The 22194-nt window shown below is 37.7% G+C and overlaps 1 protein-coding gene across 1 annotated transcript in view; it reads left to right on the forward strand.

Moving 5' to 3' along the window:
* Positions 1-22194, forward strand: part of fras1 (Fraser extracellular matrix complex subunit 1) — a 141222-nt gene that overhangs the window by 9949 nt on the left and 109079 nt on the right. The window contains exons 2-13 of the mRNA XM_052123970.1: positions 5258-5365; positions 6475-6567; positions 7269-7428; positions 8523-8656; positions 9163-9246; positions 11013-11113; positions 12013-12205; positions 13133-13222; positions 13385-13423; positions 13596-13743; positions 19597-19743; positions 20850-20984. Coding sequence (XP_051979930.1) covers positions 5258-5365; positions 6475-6567; positions 7269-7428; positions 8523-8656; positions 9163-9246; positions 11013-11113; positions 12013-12205; positions 13133-13222; positions 13385-13423; positions 13596-13743; positions 19597-19743; positions 20850-20984 — 1432 coding nt within the window. The remainder of the gene's footprint in view (positions 1-5257; positions 5366-6474; positions 6568-7268; positions 7429-8522; positions 8657-9162; positions 9247-11012; positions 11114-12012; positions 12206-13132; positions 13223-13384; positions 13424-13595; positions 13744-19596; positions 19744-20849; positions 20985-22194) is intronic.

Consider the following 22194-nt stretch of genomic DNA (forward strand, 5'->3'; position numbering starts at 1 on the left):
TCTGAACTTTACCTTTTAGGCCCACCAGAGATGTCACATTACTTGCTCAGTGGAGTTTTCAAATATGTTCTCTCAGACAAACTCTTAGTGTTCCCTGGAGATAGTGCAGGCACACCTTACCCACAGTATGCCCCTGATAGCTTAAACATGCCAACTGGATCAGATCCAGACCAAGTCCTTATTTGTCCACATTTTTCATTTGCTCTAAGCAGTGCCAGGGGCTCTTTCAAAACTACCTAGTGTTTCTGACAACCCAATACATCAACCAAGTAACTTTATGGCATGGAAACCCAATCTATCTTCATTTTGGTGACGTTCTACATGTTTATTAGCCTATAGAGACAAATTAAGCAAAAATGCAACCATTGTGTTTAGTGAATAAGGTTTCAGTGTTGTTACAATCAGTAATATCAGTTCAAACAACTCAAAATATTGTCAGCAAGTATTGAATGCATGCATGAAATTCATCTCCTATTTCAGTGGTTCTCAACCAGTGGGCTGGGACCCACTAGGGGGGCCTCAGCACAGTTCCAAAGGGGCCTCAATATGACTAAAAATTTATTTGAAAAAAGACAAATTAAATTAATCCAAATGCAAAAAATACTTTAAGATGTATGCCCATAAATTATAAAAAGACTCTTTCTGAATCTTCTAGAATAAAAAAAATTATCCATGATTAAATATTTTAATCAGACACGTCTAGTTTCGGGCAAGGGGACCTTCAAATATTGTCTTGGACAGTGGGGGGGGGGGGGCTTGGAGTCAAAAAGGTTGAGAACCACTGTCCTATGTAACTGAATTTACAATGTCACGATTTTTTTGATCAGATTCAATGTGTAAATGCATCATAGCATTTGCAGTAAAGCATAAAGTTGATGAGAAATTTTAAGGAATATTTTACCCAAAATTTAAACCTCTGTCATAATTTATTTCTCACCCTCATGTTGTTACAAACCTGTTTGACTTTCTTTTACTTCTGGAATACACAAAAGGAGAATGTTAGCCCCAGTCACCATTCACTTTCCTTGATAAAAAGATCAATATGCAATGAAAGTGAATGGCGACTGAGGCTAACACTCCGCCTAACATTTTCTTTTGTGGTCCACAGAGGAAAGAAAGACATTCAAGCTTGGAGCAATATGAGGATGAGTAAATTATGACAAAATGTACTTATTTATTTACTGGTGAACAATCCCTTTAAAAAATACTGTAAAGGGATCAATGGAAAGGAGGAGGCGAGAACCAGCTTGAGAATATAAATAATAGATTTAATTATAAACTTAAAAGACAACATAAACACACACATGACGGACATGTCCGTTAACAAACTCTCTCTCCCGCACGATCCCCTGCAGTCGACCTTTATCCCTCACGGAGGCTTAATTAGCCTAATACGGGACCGGGTGTGTAGGATCACGACCCGGCCCCGCCCTCCGCCCTGCCACATTCCTCCCTCGTTCTCTCAGGCTGGGGAGCCCCCAGCCTGACGTACACCCTCCCCCCCCCTTTCCCTGGGGGAGGGCGTGCTTTAAGTCTAGTCTGCCGGCAGATCATCCCCATCTACCTGGATGAGGGAGGGGACAAGGGGAGGGAAACAGAAATAATTAAAATGGGGGGGTACTTCCTGTAACAGTGTAGTACCCCCCAAAAAACACTGTCAAATTTAAAAGAGGGAAAAGGCCAACACAGAGTGACAGTGAGAGAGAGAGAGGAGAGAGAGATAAAAAAAAAAACCTCGCCAGTTCTCCGATACGCCGCAGCTTGTTCCTCGGCCACTCCTCCACCCTCTATCGGACGACAGCCGCGTCTCTCCGGGCGGATCAGAGGCAGTCCTCCAGCCCCTCGGGGAACAGAAGGGGTCTCCCACACCCCTGGCAGCGGTTCTCCCACTCCACGCGGTCGCCAGTGAGCCCCTCCCCGCTCGCAGTCGGCAGTCTTAAACCCCGCCACGTTTCAGCGGCCGGTAGGCAACTCTTGCGCCCCTGGCAGTGGCCCTGACCGCTCTAGACGGTCGGTTAGGAGCCCCTTCTCCCCACACGGTCGGCGGCCATCGTCCTCTTTCAGGCGGCTGGGCTCCTCGTTCCCCGGCAGATGGCTGCGGCTGCTCCGTTGGGGTGGACGGTAGTGGCGAGAACTCTACTACGGCGTATCCCTCCTCCTTCCCGGGTTTCCGGCACCAGTGTAAAGAGATCAATGGAAAGGAGGAGGCGAGAACTGGCTTGATAACATAAATAATAGTTTTAATTATAAACTTAAAAGAAGACAACATAAACACACACATGACGGACATGTCCATTAACGATCTCTCTCTCCCGCACGATCTCCTGCAGTCGACCTTTATCCCTCATGGAGGCTTAATTAGCCTAATACGGGACCGGGTGTGTAGGATCACGACCCGGCCCCGCCCTCCGCCCTGCCACAAATACAAATTAGATTGTGTACATTGCTTCTTGTGAAAATGTTTTGTGATAACACGTTTAAATTAAAGATTGTAGATGTGAGAGCCTTCCCCTCGTATTGCTCCTACTTAAGAATACAGTTTCATTAAACAGACATCAGACAGAGACTGTTGAATCATTTTATTTTTATGACTACTGCCATGCTTGGAGCACACAGTTGTAGTGGCTTAATTTCTTGTCATGCAATTACCTCAAAAGTGTTACTCTCTCCAAACTGCTATTAAATCTGCTGGCAAAATACAACACTCTGCTTTTCATCACTTTAAAACTTTAATAATGCACAGCTTTGCTTGCTCGTGGAACCCACTCTACAGGAACAACATCTCAATGTAGAAGAAGCACACATGTTGTATTTAGACAACAAAAATTGAAACATTCTTAGTTCCAACTAATTAAGATGGTTTTGTTTAGATTAGTTTGATTTGATTTAAGTTTGATTCAATTAGAGTTTTGTAGGCATTTCACCATAGAGGGTCTTATCAAATTACAGTATATGATACAATGAAGAAATCAAAGCTGAGTTTTTTACTTTTAATCCTGCAGCTGTTCTCCTGTTTAGCTGATGAAAACAAAAACAAGCCTATTTCCATCACAATCACTTAATATTAGTGTGCTTTTCCCAGTATATCAGTATACTTGTCTTTGTAGGTGCAATGTTGTATTTATTGTCACTCACAGTTTTGGCAGAAGGTGTTTCCTGCCACATATCAAGTGAGGTGCATTATTAGAACTCTAACTACTGAGATTCTATCCAGCACTCGGGGCCTCTGGAATGTGGATACCCATAGACAGTATTCATTATCCTCAGATCTTGCCGAGTTAGCCATTCAAAGCCACACTGGGGCCATTCCCCATTAAGACATCTGTGCAGAGTGTCACTTCAGAGGCTAGGTGCTGTGCTGAAATGTGCCACTCATCAACACTTGCTCAAAATGTCAGTTTGACAAGATAGCTCCTCAGGACAGCTGTCACTGCTTTGTGATTTATAATACATCTGCTCAGAATTTATGATCAGTAAGCGAAAATCAAAGTTTTCGCTACATAAATCTGAATCCTTATGTAAACTTTAAAGAGTATGACATAGATCGTTAAAAATTATGAGTTATTTTTTTAGTTTTCAAAGATTAATAAATGCTGTAAAAGTATTGTTCAATTTTAGTTCATGTTAACTAATGTTGTTAACTAATGTTGACAAATGGAACCTTTTTGTTAAGTGTTACCCTCGTAATAAGTGACATTGTCAATAGGCCGAGTGAAGCCTGAATTACCAAAATGCCTTAAATATAAAAAATACATACACACATGTTTGTTTCTCTATCACGGTGACTTAGATTGTTTTTTTTTGTTTGTTTTTTTATGGAGATAATGCTATCTTCTATTTGCTAAAACTTCCCCTAAATCCTCACAGAAACTATTGTTTATTTAATAGTTTTATTAAGACATTATTTATTATTTTCAAATTTTAATGTATTTATAAAGCACAATAAAACATCAACAGTTGACCACTGTGCTGTACAACCATATTACATGAGGATATAACAATCAGAAATGTAAAACACATACAACACACAATACACTCTGGTTGGTTATGAGCCAGGTCAAAGAAATACATTTTTAGCATTAACTTAAATTCAACTATTGTGAAAGCAGACCTGAGAAACACAGAAAGACTATTCCATAGCTTTGGGCTGGCTACTGCAAAGGCACGGTCACACCTCATCTTTTGTGTTGACCTGGGCACGGTCAACAGTCTTTGATAAGATGACCTTAGACATCTAACAGGTTTATTTGCACACAGTAGGTCAGAAAGATAAATCAAAAAGTAACATTTTAAAATAAATTCTGTAGCAAATTGGCAGCCAATGCTAATTGAGCCCTTTTCCTAATGGGCATTGTTGGCTGGTCTCCACAAGGTAGGTGATTTCAGGTGGGGTCATTACTTGTGTTTCTTTGCATTGTGGCAACGTGTTGATAAGTTACTTCAAATTAATGCAAAACTTCATGTGGCAAGTGGTTTACCATCTTTAACACTGGAAAATCACATTTTATCACCTCCTACAACTGATTAACTCACAGTTTACAGTGTTAATTTCACCCCCACCTTTACTGGAGCCTTTTCAGAATGCTTGTCTTTGCACACACCCTGTTTGAGGACCAGGCCACTCCAGGATGGTTCTTCTGAATAGCTCTGGGTGGATTAGTTTAGTAAAAAGGCTATATTCCCCTAAAGACTCCTCTGTTTTACCTATTTGTTAATTCAATACCCTTGGGTTCCACAGGTAAGACTGTTAATACTGTTAATCTTAAAATAGCAAGGCCACCTCTTTTAGTCTTACTGTTGATGTTCTAATTTGTATTTTATTGTAGGGTTAGGGTATGGGATGTAATTTAAAATAAAATATAATTTTTTAGTTTTGTGTGAAATTTATGTTTTTTATTTACTATATTAAATTGTGTGATATTTTGGCATTGTATCAGCCACCCTGCTCTCTGAATATCCTGGATAGCCATTAAAAAACCCATATCGGTTGACCACTAGCCAAGATGTACTGGAGCTGTTGGCTGGGCACTTGGGATTATTGTCTGTTTTTTTTGGGAATGGAAGGCATTTCTGGTCAGATCTGTCCATAGAATCTACAGGATAGTTGGACACTGAACTCCTTGATATTAAGAATGTGACAATGTGAAGGTTTTGCTTTTTAGTGCTTTGTCGTTTCCAGTGCATGCTCCATAAACTGAAAGACAAAGTAGTTTAATGTGCTTGGATTTATGTCGTTGTACCATTCTTCCTATTACAGAACAATACATCATGGAAACCAGAATCCTGTACAGACTGTACCTGCTACAACGGTATTGTCATCTGCAAACCCACTCGCTGCCGGAATCCCCAGTGTGACTTTCAGAGAGTAAGGCTGAAATCTTTTCTCATACCTGGACTAAAACAGGGCAGTGACAGTGTCTAGATGGATGAGTGGGTTGATATCTTAAAGGAATGAATGAATGGTTGCGTGGATGGGTGAGTGTGATGAGTGTGCAAATGATGGAAGTCTTTTATCTGGTAGCAACTCTTCTCAATTCCAAAAAAGTTACTCCTAAGCTATTTCAACCCATGTTGAAAAGTCACTTAAACGTAAAGACCCTCCTTTCGCTCTCCTTTCATTCCAAAATATGACTTCATTTTGTGGAACAGAAAATTAGAAGTTTTGACATATAATGTAAAGTATATTGTGATTTTGGACTGTTATACTCCAGAAATTACAAAGTAAAAGTATTTTATATGACTCATGCACTATTTTCCTGGACTTATGAAGTCAAAATTAAATTTAAGTTGTCCTTTCTTCTTAAGTTAAATACAATTAATAAAGTGTTGAAATCAAAGGTGGCTGCTACATCAATAGCATAAAAAAAAAATTCTTGGAACATATTGGAAGGCTAAAGATGCATATTGCATGTCTATTTGACTTCTACCTTTTACCCTCTTTACTCTCTTGGTCTGACTTTGTATTGTATTGTATAGTCAATGGATTTGGCATGTGTGTGCATTAATTGTACTCATTAATTAATTTGGCCCAATTAAACATGCCCAATAATGCTTCTTTGTAGAAGAGATAAAGTTTATTATTTTTGTTCCTTTGTCCTTGGTAGAACCCTCAGAAACCCTCCAAAAAACCCTATTACAAATGGTTTGATCCATGAGGGTTCAACTGGTTTATATGATTTGTCAAAGGGTTCTTGAGGGCTTCAAAGGGATTCACTAAGAAAAGGCACTGAAATGATTTATTGAAAGTCAGTGCAAAATAATCTTTCTGAGATATCAATGTCTTTATATATTCTTTTTGCAATCTGAAATCTCAAAAATCTTTTAAACATCTTTTTTAAGTGTGTGTAGCAGAAACCAATATACTGCTCCCTTATTACACTGAAGTGATCAGCCAACTGAAAATTTTTTCTAAAATGTTCCTCGTGGAAATGCTATATATGGAATGCTAATGAACATCTTTGGATGTTTTCTCAGGGTGAACGCTTGAGAATCCCACCAAACAAATGTTGTCCAGAATGTGTTGCACAGTTGCCTGGCACATGCCAACACGAGGGAGTGGTTTATGGGGTAAGTAACGCTTCTGATGACACAGCCGCTATGAAAGATGTTTAAGGCGCCCTGTCACTTGACAGATTTTCCCACTTCTGGTCAAGTACCCAACTCATTGATTGCTTCAGTTTTTGCACAATAGTGTTCTTGTTTGTGTTCCACTCTTGCCTGACATAGCAAGCTTCCTTATTTGGTCCCAATCACTCCTGCTAAAGAGCCACTTTGTGCTCTGTTTAAGATTCCAGCAGTGTAGCTTCCAAGTCAAGCAGCATTTACTTTTAGACACAAGCTGTGTTGTTATAGGGGCTCTGAACCATAATTTACATATGGTACATTTGCGCAGTTGTAAAGATAACACAGGATAGAGTTTTAAATAATTGACCATTAATCAGCTGCTTAATCACTTCCTGCGCTGATGTGTCTTGAAGTGGTATGACCCTAATGACTCCTACTGAAACCAGACTGAGGTGGTTTTCTGGTATTAGCTGGTCTACCAGGCTGGCCAAGCTGGTCTTCAACTGGAATATCTGGTATAGTGCCCACTTCCCAGAATCCTGTTAAAACCAGCAAAACAGACCAGCTAATCATCTGGTTTAAAACCAGCAAAACAGACCAGCTAATCATCTGGTTTAAATTGTTGTTTTCAGCAGGGATATCAACATCACTATCCAACCATGTTTTGATCCACAGCTCTGACTGTATGAATTTCTCTCTCGCAGCATGACAGTCAATGGAGTAATTCCAAATGTTCAGTGTGTACATGTTCTCTCGGGATGGTGGCCTGTGGGCCACGTGCTTGTCCACCTCTCAGCTGTAGGAGAGACCAAAGTCCCTTAATACCAGATGGAGATTGCTGCCCAATATGTGCTCAGAATGGAGGTACAGTAGTCTAACCCATCTAAGTAACTTGATTGGATACTATGCTATTTAATATTACTGTGGTAGAATCCTTCCTATGTAATTGCTGTCCTCTCTTTTGTGTCCTGTTGCCATCAGTCAGTTGTTGCACCTACAGTATATAGATAATTTGAATCATAAAGAATAACATATTAGTTATTTTAGATGCTTCCCACAGTCATGGGGAAATATCATATAATTTAAAATAGGGATTTCCAGACCTGGAAAGACATGGTAATTAGTTCATTCTTAAAAAGTTGTTGAAAAGTGCAATATATTACTATAGTGAATATACAATTTTCTAGTTATGCTCTGCTCTCAAATGTTTCATTGGCTGGAAATTGATCTTTGTTAGTGCAATCTCTATAATATTGTTTAAAAAAATCCTTATCCAGTAGTTGTTCGGATCCAACTGTCCACCAATGCAATGGAAATGCATTGGTGTTTCTCGGGCGGATTGACTAGAAAGGGTTGTTTTGTTTTTAATCTACTTTCTATTAGCATGATACATTGATACTATTGGCCACAGTAATACACCAAATAATACACAAACTGGGCAGTCATAACAGTGGCTCAACCAATGGTGTGAGTTTTAAGGCAGTGCTACCTGTTTGCCCAAATAATTGGAAACAGGGGGTAGTGTTTGAATCTTGTTTGAAAACCGTCATTATTTTAGAATTTTTGTTTGGTGTCGTTATTGGTGCAGAAATTACATAGGTCCATTTCTCTTTGTTGGATGTTTTGCTGATTGCTTTAAAGGCTTTTTTTTTACTTGACTGTATGGGTCCCAAGAGGGTTTATTCTGCTTTATGTTCTGTCCTACACTAATTCTGTCTTTTGAAATTGGTTCCCATAGGATTCTGTTAAATTTTGCAATGCAATGAAAGATAATTAAAACCTCTCTCTCTCTCTCTCTCTCTCTCTCTCTCTCTCTCTCTCTCTCTCTCTCTCTCTCTCTCTCTCTCTCTCTCTCTCTCTCTCTCTCTCTCTCTCTGTCTCTCTCTCTGTCTGTCTCTCTCTCTCTCTGTCTCTTTCTCTCTCTCTGTCTCATTAATGTATGTGACATTTCTTCATAGCCTCTTGCTCCTGGGAAGGCCGTGAGTATAGAGATGGAGTGGATTGGACACCCAGCCCCTGTACAAAGTGTCGATGCATAAATGGTCAGACTGACTGCTTGGTTGCAGAGTGTCAGCCTGTTACATGCAAAGCGGTCAGTAACAACCCTGAACTGTCAGTTGTGGTCTGTGTTTTGATCTATTTTACATGATACCTCAGATGAATAAATAGGCTACTGTATAAACACTGGTTATTATACAATTCATCTCTAACTCTAAAATTAACTAGTGATATAAGTTTGATGAAGCCTGTACTAAGGAAAAGTTCTGTAAAAAATGAAAATTCTGTCATCATATACTCATTCTCATTTCATTCCAAAAACCGTATGACTCTCTTTCTTTTGTGAAACACAATATGAGATGTTGGGCAGAAGTTTTGCCTCAGTCAACATTCACTTTCTTTATATGGAAAAAAAGATGCAATGAGGTTAACAATCTGCCTAACATCTTATTTGTGTTCCAAGAAAGAAAATGATTTGTGTAATTTGGAACAACATGAGTGAATAAAGGATTTTTTGGGGTGAACTATCCGTTAAAATGTAATTATGAATTCAATGAGAATAGGACTTACTACGAAACATTCATTCTGTTTGTTATGCAGAATGAGGAACTGGTGGTTCAGCCGGGACTGTGCTGTCCTCAATGTGAGCAGAATCCATGTATGGAAGCCGGGAATGAGTATAAAGTAAGCTGAAAAGAGATTAGAAAAGGCAATAATCTGATTAACCCCTGATAATCAAAACAAGCAAGTACCACCTCCCTAATGTTTATACCCTGATCAATGGAAACATGTAATCCCCCTTAGACCTTTTAAGTGTGTTTATTATTCATGTTGTGGCAGATGGCTTGAGGATAGAGCTGTGTAGAGCTGTGTTTGTTCACTAAGGAGAGTTTGGTGTATGTGATGTGCATGTCACTCCTGCCTCTATTCTCTCTCCAAACTTCTCTCTTTATCACATCTCCATCCATCATTCCTCCCGACATCGTTTACACATACAATAAACATTATTCCCTCAACTGGCTTTTCTGTTTGCTCTCTCGATCTCTTGTTCATTTTGATACAAAGCGGTCAATCCACCAGGAGTGTAACCACCAATATTCTGATTGAATATTGCATTTGAACTTAAAATTTTGCATTTGGTCCCGTCTGCCCCAAACCTAAATATGTGGATATAGGTATGTAATTGACATTAAATACTTAAATCTTAAACTATTTTAATCACCATTTTGCTAATTCTTTCTTACTTTGAAAGAATTAGTCAAAGGAATTCTTTCAACTTTCATTATTTTGCATGCAGTTATTATGACCGTACTAATTTAGAGCCCACAAGAGTATTTGTACTTTTGCAATATAATTTGTGACATCCATTTAAAATGAAGACCAAAGGTGACTAAAGATGGTAAAAAGTCTTAAAAGAAATTATGATCAGAAACAACACCTAAAATATACACTTTCTCTTATACATTCATGTAAATCCGAACTTAAAATTAAAACAATTAGACTTACATCCTTGCAACGCCCATACACACACTTCTCTTATACCTCTCTTTAGAAAAACACACAACATTTTTAAGCACGTCATTTAGTGTTGATTTTCCTTAAGACTTGCGCTTTCAGCGATCACGTCCCACTCAGTGGATTTTAGCTCTTTTGATCACCATGGATTGTGAAAGGTTTAGAGAGGATCACATTCAGCAGCCTCCTCATCTCCTTTCTTTATTTTTCTTGTTCAGTACAATGGCTCAATGTATAATTTCTTTGATATCATGAATTATTTACTGTAATGTTTTCTGTTGGAGAACAGCTTTGGGTTTTCTGAGATTTGTATTTTTTTATTATTTAGTTTGAATTGGAATACAAAATTCAGCCACCCAAATTTTGAAATTGAATAGAGATCAAAAAGGTGTTTGTGTTTTGAGTCTGTGTACGTTGCTTTCATACATTTTTTGTTTGTTTTGGAATTAAAAAACAAAAAATAAATTCTGCTTTGAATTTTTGTTTTTAATTTCAAAAGAAATATGCAAAAAAAAAGAAAAAACTTTTGGAAGAATAGGAATGTTCTAATTAAAATTGAGACTAATCCATCTGCATAGTTCTATCGTGTTGAACTCTTATTCTAATGGACGTGATTGAGGCAGGACAGATCACCATGTGCATATTGACCGGTCATGTTTCAGATCCACCCACATGTGCAAATCAAATATTCACACTGTCATCCATTTTATAAGCATGAGAACTTGAGCTGATTTCTCACTATTTGTCTTTTCTAACAAAACTTTATTAATTCTTTGTTTTTCAAATTTTGACAAAAAAACTAATGAACACGGACCGTTTTGCCATGAGATTTGTAATTTTACAAACATTTAAAAACACTGATGCTTTAATGGAGGATTGATGATATTCAGTAGGGTTCTAATAAAGTAAATTATTGTGTATGTATGTGTTCTTAGCATGGTGTGCAGTGGCAAAGGGGCAGCTGTACCACCTGTGTGTGTGATCGTGGTCACTCTCGCTGTTACACGGAGAAGTGCCCTCCCCTCCACTGTGACAAAGTAGGTTGAAATCTATTACATCCAACACTTCATAACAGGGACGGTTACTCTTCCAGCGTGGTGACTGAGAAGTTCAAGGGAGGACAGCTGTTGCCATACTATCTAGTGTCTTTTTAATATAATAGAATCACAATTTGATACTGATAGCTAATGCTTCTTATGCCTGAAAGGGACAGTTAGGATTTTTTTGTCATCCAAGATAGTATGCGCATGTATTTCGCATCTCTGTTGCTCAAGGGTGTTTGGAGTCCATCTCAGTATTTGCTTTAATACAAAATTATTTACATAACTTGCTTCAGAACAATACTCAGCAAGAAAAAAACAGACATTTTATTTGAAGGCCTTACCTTAATAGGGGTGAATCCTTTTGAGCCTTAAAGTTGAATTTAAATGAAATTAAACAGGAAATTAAAATAAAGTTTTCAGAGTTTTCTGGCTTTTAGTCCATGTTTTTAGATTTGAATACATCTAAATGCTAGTGTACTCCTGAAAGTTGACCAAATTAACTGTTATAAGGTATATGTGCTAAAAGTAACATAAAACTGTCTTCCCTTTTAAGGGTAAACTGACTAAAAATGTTATAAGGTATATGTGCTAAAAGTAACATAAAACTGTCTTCCCTTTTAAGGGTAAACTGACTAAAAATGTTATAAGGTATATGTGCTAAAAGTAACATAAAACTGTCTTCCCTTTTAAGGGTAAACTGACTAAAAAAATTATTCTCCACAGATTTTTGTCCAAACAAATCTTCTTTCCAGTCAGATTGCCCCTCCCCCTAATACAACCTAAGTGCATTAAATACACACATTTTTCCTTTGCTTTTACAAACTAAAGAAGTCAAACATGTGGTCAAATAAGTGTAACATTTTATAATGTATGCAAACTTGTGTTCTCCTTTGGGTCAGACAAAGGTCAAGAGAGCTGGCCAGTGCTGTGAAGACTGTGTCACGTCTAAAGGCAGCTGCCTCTATGAGGGCGCCCTCCGTTACCATGGTGATATGTGGAACGCCACAGGTTGTGAGTTCTGCATGTGTGAACGGGGACAGGTGCTGTGCCAACGTGTTGAGTGCGCCAGATTGGAGTGCCCACAGGTATGTGCCCAAATTTTATAGGTAATACATTTTGATGCAGACCTTTCAGCAAGGCATTATTCATTAAAATAAATTATTAACAAGCTCAGCTTGGGGGATGACCTATATACCACCATAAAAAAATTATTTGACAATTATAGAGCAAAATGTACCAGAAAAGTTTTAAATGCCTGTCGAAGATGAAACTTTGTAAAGTTGGATGCACTGTTATCTCTTAGGTCATTTTTTCTGGCTATGAATTTTTAGTATATTCAATCAATATATTCCAGCTTCTTCATTAATCATAAGGAACATTGAAAAGTTGAGCTCTAAGGAGATATATTACTAATTAATTGAACTTTTGGCCCAAATCCTGTACAGTCACTCTAAAGGTTATTCTTTTAGAGAGGGAACTCAGACTTAATCGAGTTGTGTCTGTACTTTTGTGAACTTTTCTGGGGCCGTAAAGTCATGTTTGGGTTTATGATAGGAGTATATGTGTATTACACAAGTTTGTTGCTGTGTTACCAGACTTGGTAATAACAGATTCCCCTTGTGGGTAAAACATCTCAGTTTAAAAACTGCCTGTCAGATGGATCTATCTGGCATCCAGGAGCTTCCATAATTTATTTAACAGCAAGGACAACAGCAGACCTGGCTGTACAGTATCTTTTTGAATATAATGATCAAACTTTCTGCCCAAATATGTAGTTCCAGATTTCACTGAAATCTTCATTTGCATGAAAGACCACCATGACTTTGGTAATCAAACTATGTTACACAGACTCTCCTATGCATATAAATTACTATTGAAAACAGCTTCTTATAAAGAAGAATTGAAAATCGCTGAGGTAATTAGAGAAGTGTGTCAGTGTCAAAAAACTAATCATTCCATTGGGGGTGTTCAAACCGAAATTAAATGAGCTTAAATTTCACACCTTGTGCCAGGGAGAAAAACTAGTCCATTTGCCAGGGAAGTGCTGCCCAGAGTGTAAAACAACAACCAGTTTCTGTATGTATGCACAGCCAGACCAAAAGGTATGAACCTTATTTTTTCTGTGATATTATGTTAATCACATTCAGTGGTATTAACATATATTATATCAGTTTTCACATGTAAAATATTACAGTATTTCTTATAATGGCAATAGAAGAAACAATCAAGCAAATCAATCAATCAATCTGACTTTATCCATGTAGGGACAGAAATCCAATGTCAAGAGCTTTAGACGCCTTTCTGTAAGTAAACATTTGAGCTTGGTTTATGGCTTAAAAATATGTGTACATATATATTTTGATATAATAAAAAAAAAATTATTACAGGAATCTTGTCTTTTTATAAGATGTTTCTGTATTTTTAATCACTGTTCCTTTTTTGAATTAGTAGTCTTTTGTAACAATGTTTTCTCAGAATCTGCAGAGTGTAAGAGAGGGGCCATGTCATGAGTGTCAGTGTCAGGATGGCCATGTGACCTGTTACCAGCACTCCTGTCCCACTTGTCCATTGGGCAGCCTCTCTATACCTCACAGTGGGCAATGCTGTCCAGAGTGCAATCCAGGTGAAAACTGCATCTGTGTTTTTTTGGCTAATAATAATAATGAAATACAATGATGGCTAAGTTTGGAATAATGTACAGATTTTGCTCTTATGGAAAGAATTGCTCGTTTTATTCACCAAAGTGGTGATCACAATGTATAGTCAGGACATTAATAACGTGAAAAATTACTATTACAATTTGAAATGGATTTTCAGAACTACTTCAAAGAGTTCTCATCAAAAAATCCTCCATGTGCAGCAATGACAGCTTTGCATTCTAGCTGTCAGTTTGTCCAGATACTCAGGTGACATTCTACACCACACTTCCTGTAGAACTTGCCATATTTGTGGCTGTCTTGTCGGGCACTTCTCACGCACCTCACAGTCTTGCTGATCCCACAAAAGCTCAATGGTGTTAAGATCCATAATGCTCGTCTGTTGTCCAATGTCTGTGTTTTTTGCCCACTCGAACCTTTTCTTTTTGTTTTTCTGTTTCAAAAGTGGCTTTTTCTTTGCAATTCTTCCCATAAGGCCTGCTCTCCTGAGTTTTCTCTTTATTTTTGTACATGAAACTGGTGTTGAGTGGGTAGAATTCAATGAAGCTGTCAGCTGAGGACATGATAAGTCTCTGATGTACTTATCCTCTTGTTTAGTTGTACATCTGGCCTTCCACATCTCTTTCTGTCCTTGTTAGAGCCAGTTGTACTTTGAAGACTGTAGTGTACACATTTGTATGAAATCTTCAGAGTTTTGGCATTCATTCCTCAAAGCAATGACTGACTGACGAGTTTCTAGAGAAAGCTGTTTCTTTTTTGCCGTTTTTGATCTAATATTAACATTAAGACATGCCAGTCTATTGCATACTCTGGCAACTCAAAAACAAACACAAAGACAATGTTAAGCTTCATTTAACGAACCAAATAGCTTTCAGTTGTGTTTAATATAATGGTAAGTGATTTTCTAGTACCAAATTAGCAATTTAGCATGATTACTTTAGGATAAGGTGTTGGAGTGATGTCTGCTGGAAATGGCACCTGTCTAGATTTGATTAAATAATTAATTTTTTCAAATAGTGATGATGCTGTTTTTTACATCAGTAATGTCATGACTATATTTTGTGATCAGTTGAATGCCACTTTGGTGAATTAAAGTAAAAATGTCCTTCCAAAACATCAAAAACTGTATATTTTTCCAAACTTTTGACCACTAGCATATTAAGAAAATTAATAAACTGAATACCCTCCAATTGCATCAAACTGAACTCTTGAAAAAAGAGACAAATCCAAGGCTCTCACATGGTATGGAAAAAAAAGCCTTTATTCAACCAAGCTTCAACATCTTAAACCTTACCTTTTCAGCACACCTTGTTTTTTTTTTTTTATCTTTTTCACTTATGAATCAAACTGAAATTAGGTTTTATATTTAACATTAGAGGAAAAATACCTGATTTATTTACATCACAAGCATTACATATTTCTATTCCAGTCTTAACAGCATTTCTTTATGTGCCATGTACAAAAAAAAAGTTTTAATCATTGTGAAAATCTTTATTTATCATCTCTCCAAGGAACAATTCCTTATCCATAAAGACAAAACATAGTTGAGCTCAGTGGGAGACAGATGAGAGCTATAGTATTAGATTATATTCTGCAAAGAAAACATGGTTATTTAGCTCTGCTGTACTTATGCGACTTGTGGTCTGCTCTATATACTAAATCCTTGGTGACTTCCATAGAGGAAGGGAAAATGCATCTCTTTCTCTCTCCCTCTCTCTCTCTTTCTCTCTTTCTCTCAAGGCCTCCTGTTCTCTTATCTAAGGTCTAGGGAATAAAAAATGTATTGACAATTTCTGTATGTGTCTATGTTTATATATTGCTTTTGTATTTAGGTTTTTGTCTAAAGAAATAGGGCAAATGATTAGCTGTTTAGACTGTAAGTGTGTGGATCGACCGTTTAAAGGCATCTCCATGTTTATGCATATAGATTATGCTAATATATCCTCTACACACAGCAGATACATTTTTATACTCTTAGCAGGTAATTGGTTGTCCTTTTTCCTGATTACAAAAAAACACTCTCCCTTGCTTCATCTGCATTTACTATCAACACTATTAATCACACATGTTAGGGAACATCTTGCATGCCAATAGTGCCTGTAAGATTTATAAATATGCTGAAGGCAATGTGTGTGTAATGTATTCACAGTCACATGACCGTTTGAAAACTTGAGTGCTTGTCACGGCTCTGGTGAGTTTGCAGGTTTATTCTGTTGTTTTGTTTTTCTCTCTCCTTCATGCCTTGCAGGCAGAGTCAGCACACATGATCAGTATTTCCATGGGAACATTGTTCGTTCCCAGGGAAGCGCTGATCATGCCGCTGATTAACGTGCTAGCTACACCTGTTCCACTTTTATTCCACTCCCTACTTAATCCTTGTGTGCCCTCATTGTCTTCGCTAGATTATTGCTTGTGCTGTCAAGTGGAAACCTTGCTCTCTTTATCTAGTTGGTGCTCTTGTATCAGTTGGTTGCCTGTCTCTGCCCATGTGTCGGGAAGTGTGTTTACCTTCCAGTTTGTCGTACACCTGTCCTCGTTGCCCATGAATTGCCAGTGGAGGATTCCTTGTCTCTGCCCGCGTGCCGTGAATATGTCTGTCGTCCTTCGTCTGGGCTTTGCTTTCTGCACCACACGACGCTTCAATGGAGTCTTCCTTCAGATCTGCTCCTGACTTCCACAACGCATACACCTGTCTATGAATACACTCATTCTTTGCCCGCTGCGGGGCCACAACGCACACACAGACTTGTTCTTCGCCTCCTGCTACTGTATCCACTGCTGGGATTCCTATTAATTGCCAGCACAGTTTAAGTTGACATTTGTTGTTAATAAATCCTCTGAACTGTTCTTCTGTTATTGAGTCTCTGTCTCACACTCGATCTGACAGTGCTAGTAGTGAGGAACAGTAGGAACCCAGCTTCAGTGTTCTATTAGGTAGCAACGGTGTTGGGCAAGCTACACAAAACATTTAGCAAGCTAAGCTACTAACTACTCAACAAATAAATTAGTTAAGCTAAGCTAAGCTAAGCTAAAAGTTACTTAAGAGAAAGTAGAAAGTTACACTACAAGCTACATGCCAAAAGTAGCCTGCTACATTTAAGAAATTTGTTTTTTCAACCAGATGCACAGAGCATACTTTGTCACAGATAAAGCATCTAAAAGACTTCACATAATGCTTATCTAAGCCATGGTATAGTATTGTACAGTATAGTGCAATACAGTATGCCGAATGGTGCAATATGAAATGTATGTGCATGTAAAACAAAAATAACATTCATATATATAGTACATTCTACCTATACACACCCATGTGTTCCAAATGAAACTCACTATTTTTACATACATTTTTTTCATATTTATACTACTACCTCTACAAACCAATAACCATTTGAACATAATTTCCTTTCCTTTTTTCCTGCATAAGAACTTGTACACAAACTATTAATCTTATCCGTTAATCCTGTGTCTAGTTGTTGTATTTATGTTCTAGAAGCTTATGATCAGAGGCCAAATTTCTTGTGTATGTGAGCATATCTGGGCAATAACAATGTGATATCTGATGGTATCAGATGGTAATACCATGGTACTTTTAGGAACAATTACGATATTTATGTACCATTCTGTATTTACGTGGTTCTTCAAAGTACTTCAAAGAATACCATGGTACTACCATTATAATTTGATATATGATTATCATATTCATATACAATTGAATTTACATTGATGCTTCAAGGAAATTCAAAGAATGCCATGGTACTATTATGGTACGTTACTATATGATTAACTTATTCATATACTGTTGTCTTAACATGGTGCCCCAGGTAATGCTACATGCCCAAAAAAACATGGTAATGCCATGGTACTTTTTGATGAGTTTTCGGGTACGCTACTGAATGTTTTCATACTCTTTTTAAAATGTCTTTCTCAGCAGCAGTCGCTCACAAGCTGCACACGTGTTGAACTTAATAAAGATTTTCTTCATCACTGACAAATGATAGGATGTACAGTATTTGCAGGTTTGGTATTTTTTGATTGTAGATCCACTGCAATCTGCGTTATCTTTATTTTCTGTATTTTGAAATATTCTGTGAGCGTTTTGCCAAGTGAGAGTGCACACCAAATGATTCATCAGCGTGTGCGTGAGCTTTCTGTGTCATACAGATTGATTCGTGAATCAATTCAAACTGCTTTACTATCACGTTTGAACAATTAATTGTAAAGATTGATTAATTTGAGTCTTACATCTTTAGTTCTGATTCAAATCTGGCGATAGTAAACACCAGGTGCACGCATGATATAGCGGTGTAGCTTTTGTTAAAGCTACACTGCTACATAATCAAAAATATAGCTTCGCTACTGAAAAGCTACTTGATATAATAACTAGTGAAGCTACCACCTTGCTACTCAGAAATGTAGTTAAGCTATTAGCTTCGCTATTTGTAGCAAAGCTACTGCCCAACACTGGGTAGCGATGGCTTGACTGAAACAGTATTGACTTGCAGGGTTACTGTGAGAAAAGCTATGTTGGATTTAGAAGGATTTGTGTGCTAGTGGTGATATTATAACACATTTGACTCCAAAAAAGTAGATTTTCCCAAATCAATGGCAAGTCGCAAAGGTCATTCTGGCAAAACATTTTTATGCTTGAATTGCAAAATTGAGAGCAGGATAGGTATTCAGTAAGAGTTATTGATTCACACACTAAAGTGTTTAATTAAAAGTGATGTATGGGTTTATGTCATAAAATTATAAAAAGGCTCTTATATTCTCCCTCTGGACATGAGCATGGCCCTGTACTTGCAGTCCGGGGGGGGGGATTATAAATGACCACCAAATAATCAGTAATGCCCCTTGTATCTCAATTTCTGTTACGGATCGGTCATAGTTGATATCGATTAGTGATATTTATCTAGATTTATTCTTATATAGGCCTACAGTACTGTGCATAAATATTAGACACATTAGATGCTTCACAAAAATGTCTTTAGTTGTTTATTTTATATTTTCTGATTTAGTGTGTCAATAGGAAATATCATTATTTTTGTAAACAGAATAGAATTGAAGTAACAAGGAGTCCTGCAACAGATGGTATGATCTCAACATAATTGAGCCAGTCTGGGATTATATGAAGAGACAGAAGCAATTGAGCCTAAATAGATAGAAGATATGTTGCAAGTTCTTCAAGATTCTTGGAAATCCTATCTGACAACAACCTTGAAAAACTGTGTGCAGGTGTACCTCTGATAATTTGTGCAGTTGTGGTCACATCAAATATTGATTTAGCTTTTTTTATGTTTACTGCACTTGTATTGATAAAATTTGTTTGAAAACATCCTCAATGTACAACATTTTGCACAGTGCAATATGTTTTATTTAATATTTTTACTTAAAAGGCCAATTAGTTAACTATTTGTTAGGAAACCAATTGACTAGTCAATTTTGAAAATAAGTATTTTTGCACATCACATCATTATGTCTGTAATGTTTCACTCTGCCCTACTGCCATGTTTCTTGCTCTTGCCTCACAGATAAAGCCAGTAACCTGCTACCAAGTGTCATCAGAAAGGGATTTATCAGCTCATTATAAACTGTGTAATTTATTATTGTGCCAGATAATGGTGCCAAAGAGAACCATGATTGGAGGCTCAGGTTTCATTTGAACCATGTGGAGAAATCATTTGTGCTCTATCAGTACACCAAAGACTAGGAGGCAGTTTGTTTGCATGACTGTTCTCTAGGTAGTTAACACAGTTAGTTGGAGTATTCTGTATGTGGATTAGGGTGTTTTCTGACTGTGTGGTGTATGTTTATGTCTGTAGCAGTCCAGTGTCATCAGGACTGTTTAACGTGCTCTGGAACAGCAAATCACTGCAGCAGCTGTAAGGACCCCTCTGCTCTGCTGATGAATGGACGCTGTCTGCAGGCCTGTCCTGAAGGCTTTTTTGCTCAGGGGAAAGATTGTGCAGGTAAAAACTTTCCCTTTGTTATAATATTTCATAGGCAGGTCACTAGGTTTTGGGACAGGGCAATTGTCTCCTTCTGTTTTGGGCCACTTCTTTATTGAGTTTCACCTTTTTTACCTCTGTAATGTTTAATGTGTTTGTTCAAGTGTTTCATGTCATGTGGTCCCCTGGTAGTGTGATTTCATGTTTTCCTCCATGTTCATGTGTCTTGATTTCATTGGTTTATTGTCTAGTTTCCTTGTTATTAGTTCTGTCTTGTCACTGGTTAACTTGTTTGTCATGTTACCCTTGTCCATGCATTTAAGCTTCATGTTTGCCATTGTCCATTGTCAGGTATTGTTTGTTTATGTAATGTTGTTTGGTAGTCAAGTCATAGTCAAGTCCATGTTTTGTATATGTTCACGTTTGTAGTTAGGGATTTGGGATTTCATGTTTGGAAATAAAACTGCACTTGGGTTCATCACGCATCTTCGTCTACCTGTTGCCAGCCATTGTTACACTCTGCTACTCTGCCCTATTTTCTTGGACAAGTTATCTTTTAACTCTTCATCTTACTTCCATTCTCACTTTATTTCTCCTTCTGCTGTTTTCCCAATTCCCATCAACACACACCTGGGTGCTTTGAGTGACTTTTGGAATTTTAAAATAGTGAATCCTATAGCTTTACTGACATGTGTGTGTGTGTTTGTGATCACGCTTGGGCGTGCTTCACCTTTGTGTCACAGTCATTTTAACAAGTTAAAACACAGACTGGATCCTTGACTGGAATTTCCCATCTCATTAGAGGGCTACTGGAGCTGTCACAGGATAAGAGCATAATTTGACAAATTTCTTCCCCATCCAAACAGACATGTTTAAATGCTGATGTAAAATTGGTCTCTGAGGCACAGAATAAGATGGAACGCTGTTCAGGGAAGATTTTTATGCATTTTTAAATCTGATATGAAGCCTGACCTAGTTTTGTGTGTGTTCACCACATACTCACACACACTATTTCAATTACAGTCTCTTCAAAATTTTTGTGCCCCTCTTTTGCAAAATGTTTTACTTTCACAGCCATAAACTGTATCCCACAACCCCTTTCACACTTTGCTTTCTCTCTCTGCCAGCCTGTCAACTGTCATGTGCCACCTGTGAGAATGACTTTGAATGCACAGCATGTGGTGGGTCCTTTCTCCTCAGTGGCATGCAATGTGTGACCACCTGTGAGAGCGGTCTGTTCCAGGACCGCACACGCTGTCTCAGTAAGTCAACTGCAGTAAACACTTAATTCACCATAATTTAATTTGCTTTCTATGATACTTTTTACATTTGCATACTGTACTTTCATGATGATTTCCTACCAATTACTGACATACAAGAAGGTGCATACATTGCATTGTGACAATCTCGGCAGGTAGCTGAACAGGAAAGATCCCCGTAACACTGTAAGAACACAGTATTATTTCATTTATGGACTTATCATGGAAATTATTCATACCCCGGTCACCATTGAATCATTCCAGGGTGATTCCCCTGCCGGCGAACATTTGTGTTTTCTGATACGGAATGCATATTGTTTGAAGTTGGAAGATCATTTAGGGGATCCCCGGGCCGGCTTCTCTTATAACACTCTCCCTACAGCTTGATACACATTTATTATCCTTCCACTTTCTCACCTTGTGTTCGACTATATTCACTTTTTAAATAGCGTTATTTTATCACCAAATCTTTTATTGTGTTAGGAAGCAACAGTGTGACAAATTTCTATTGTTATTTCAGTCAAACAACTGTTGTAATTTGAGTGTGTACTTTACATAGATGGGACATATCAAAGATTGTCTGGACTGAATACTTTTAGGTGATTTTGTAAATCGCTTGCAATTTTTCATTCTTTCATTCTTGGAAAAGACATTTCCATACTTAGTAATGTGGTAAAGTAATGTGAGTGCATGCTTTTCAATGATGTTAGCCAATAATAACAGTGGGCATGTCTTAAATGTGAAGTACACAAAACTGAAAACCTTTTTTTTATTTATCTATTTCAAACTATTCAATGATCTATTCAAAAGCTACAGAATAAATATATGTTTTTAAAGAAGATTTAAAAATGGCTAGTGTTGAAGCTGACCTCAAATGGAAAGGAAGACAATTCCATAGAGTAGGACCTATCACAGAAAAGGAACGATCAACTTAGATCAAGAGTGGCAGAGGAACCCTCAATAAAATTTTATCAGAAGACCTGAGTGCTCTGGTAGGGGAGTAAGGGAGGAGAAGGTCACTGATATATTGGGGTATGAAACCAGATAGTGCCTTGTAGACATAAATCTGAATTTGTAAATTGACCGTGAATTTCACAGGAAACTCAGGATTTCTCTTTCTTGAACTTGTTAATAGTCTAGCTGCCGAGTTTTGAACTAGCTGTAGGCAGGAAAGCGCAGTTTGGTATCTTTGCATGTTTGATATCTTTGAAGC

The sequence above is a fragment of the Xyrauchen texanus genome, chromosome 4 (assembly GCF_025860055.1).
Source record: "Xyrauchen texanus isolate HMW12.3.18 chromosome 4, RBS_HiC_50CHRs, whole genome shotgun sequence".
In the NCBI taxonomy this organism is placed as follows: domain Eukaryota; kingdom Metazoa; phylum Chordata; class Actinopteri; order Cypriniformes; family Catostomidae; genus Xyrauchen; species Xyrauchen texanus.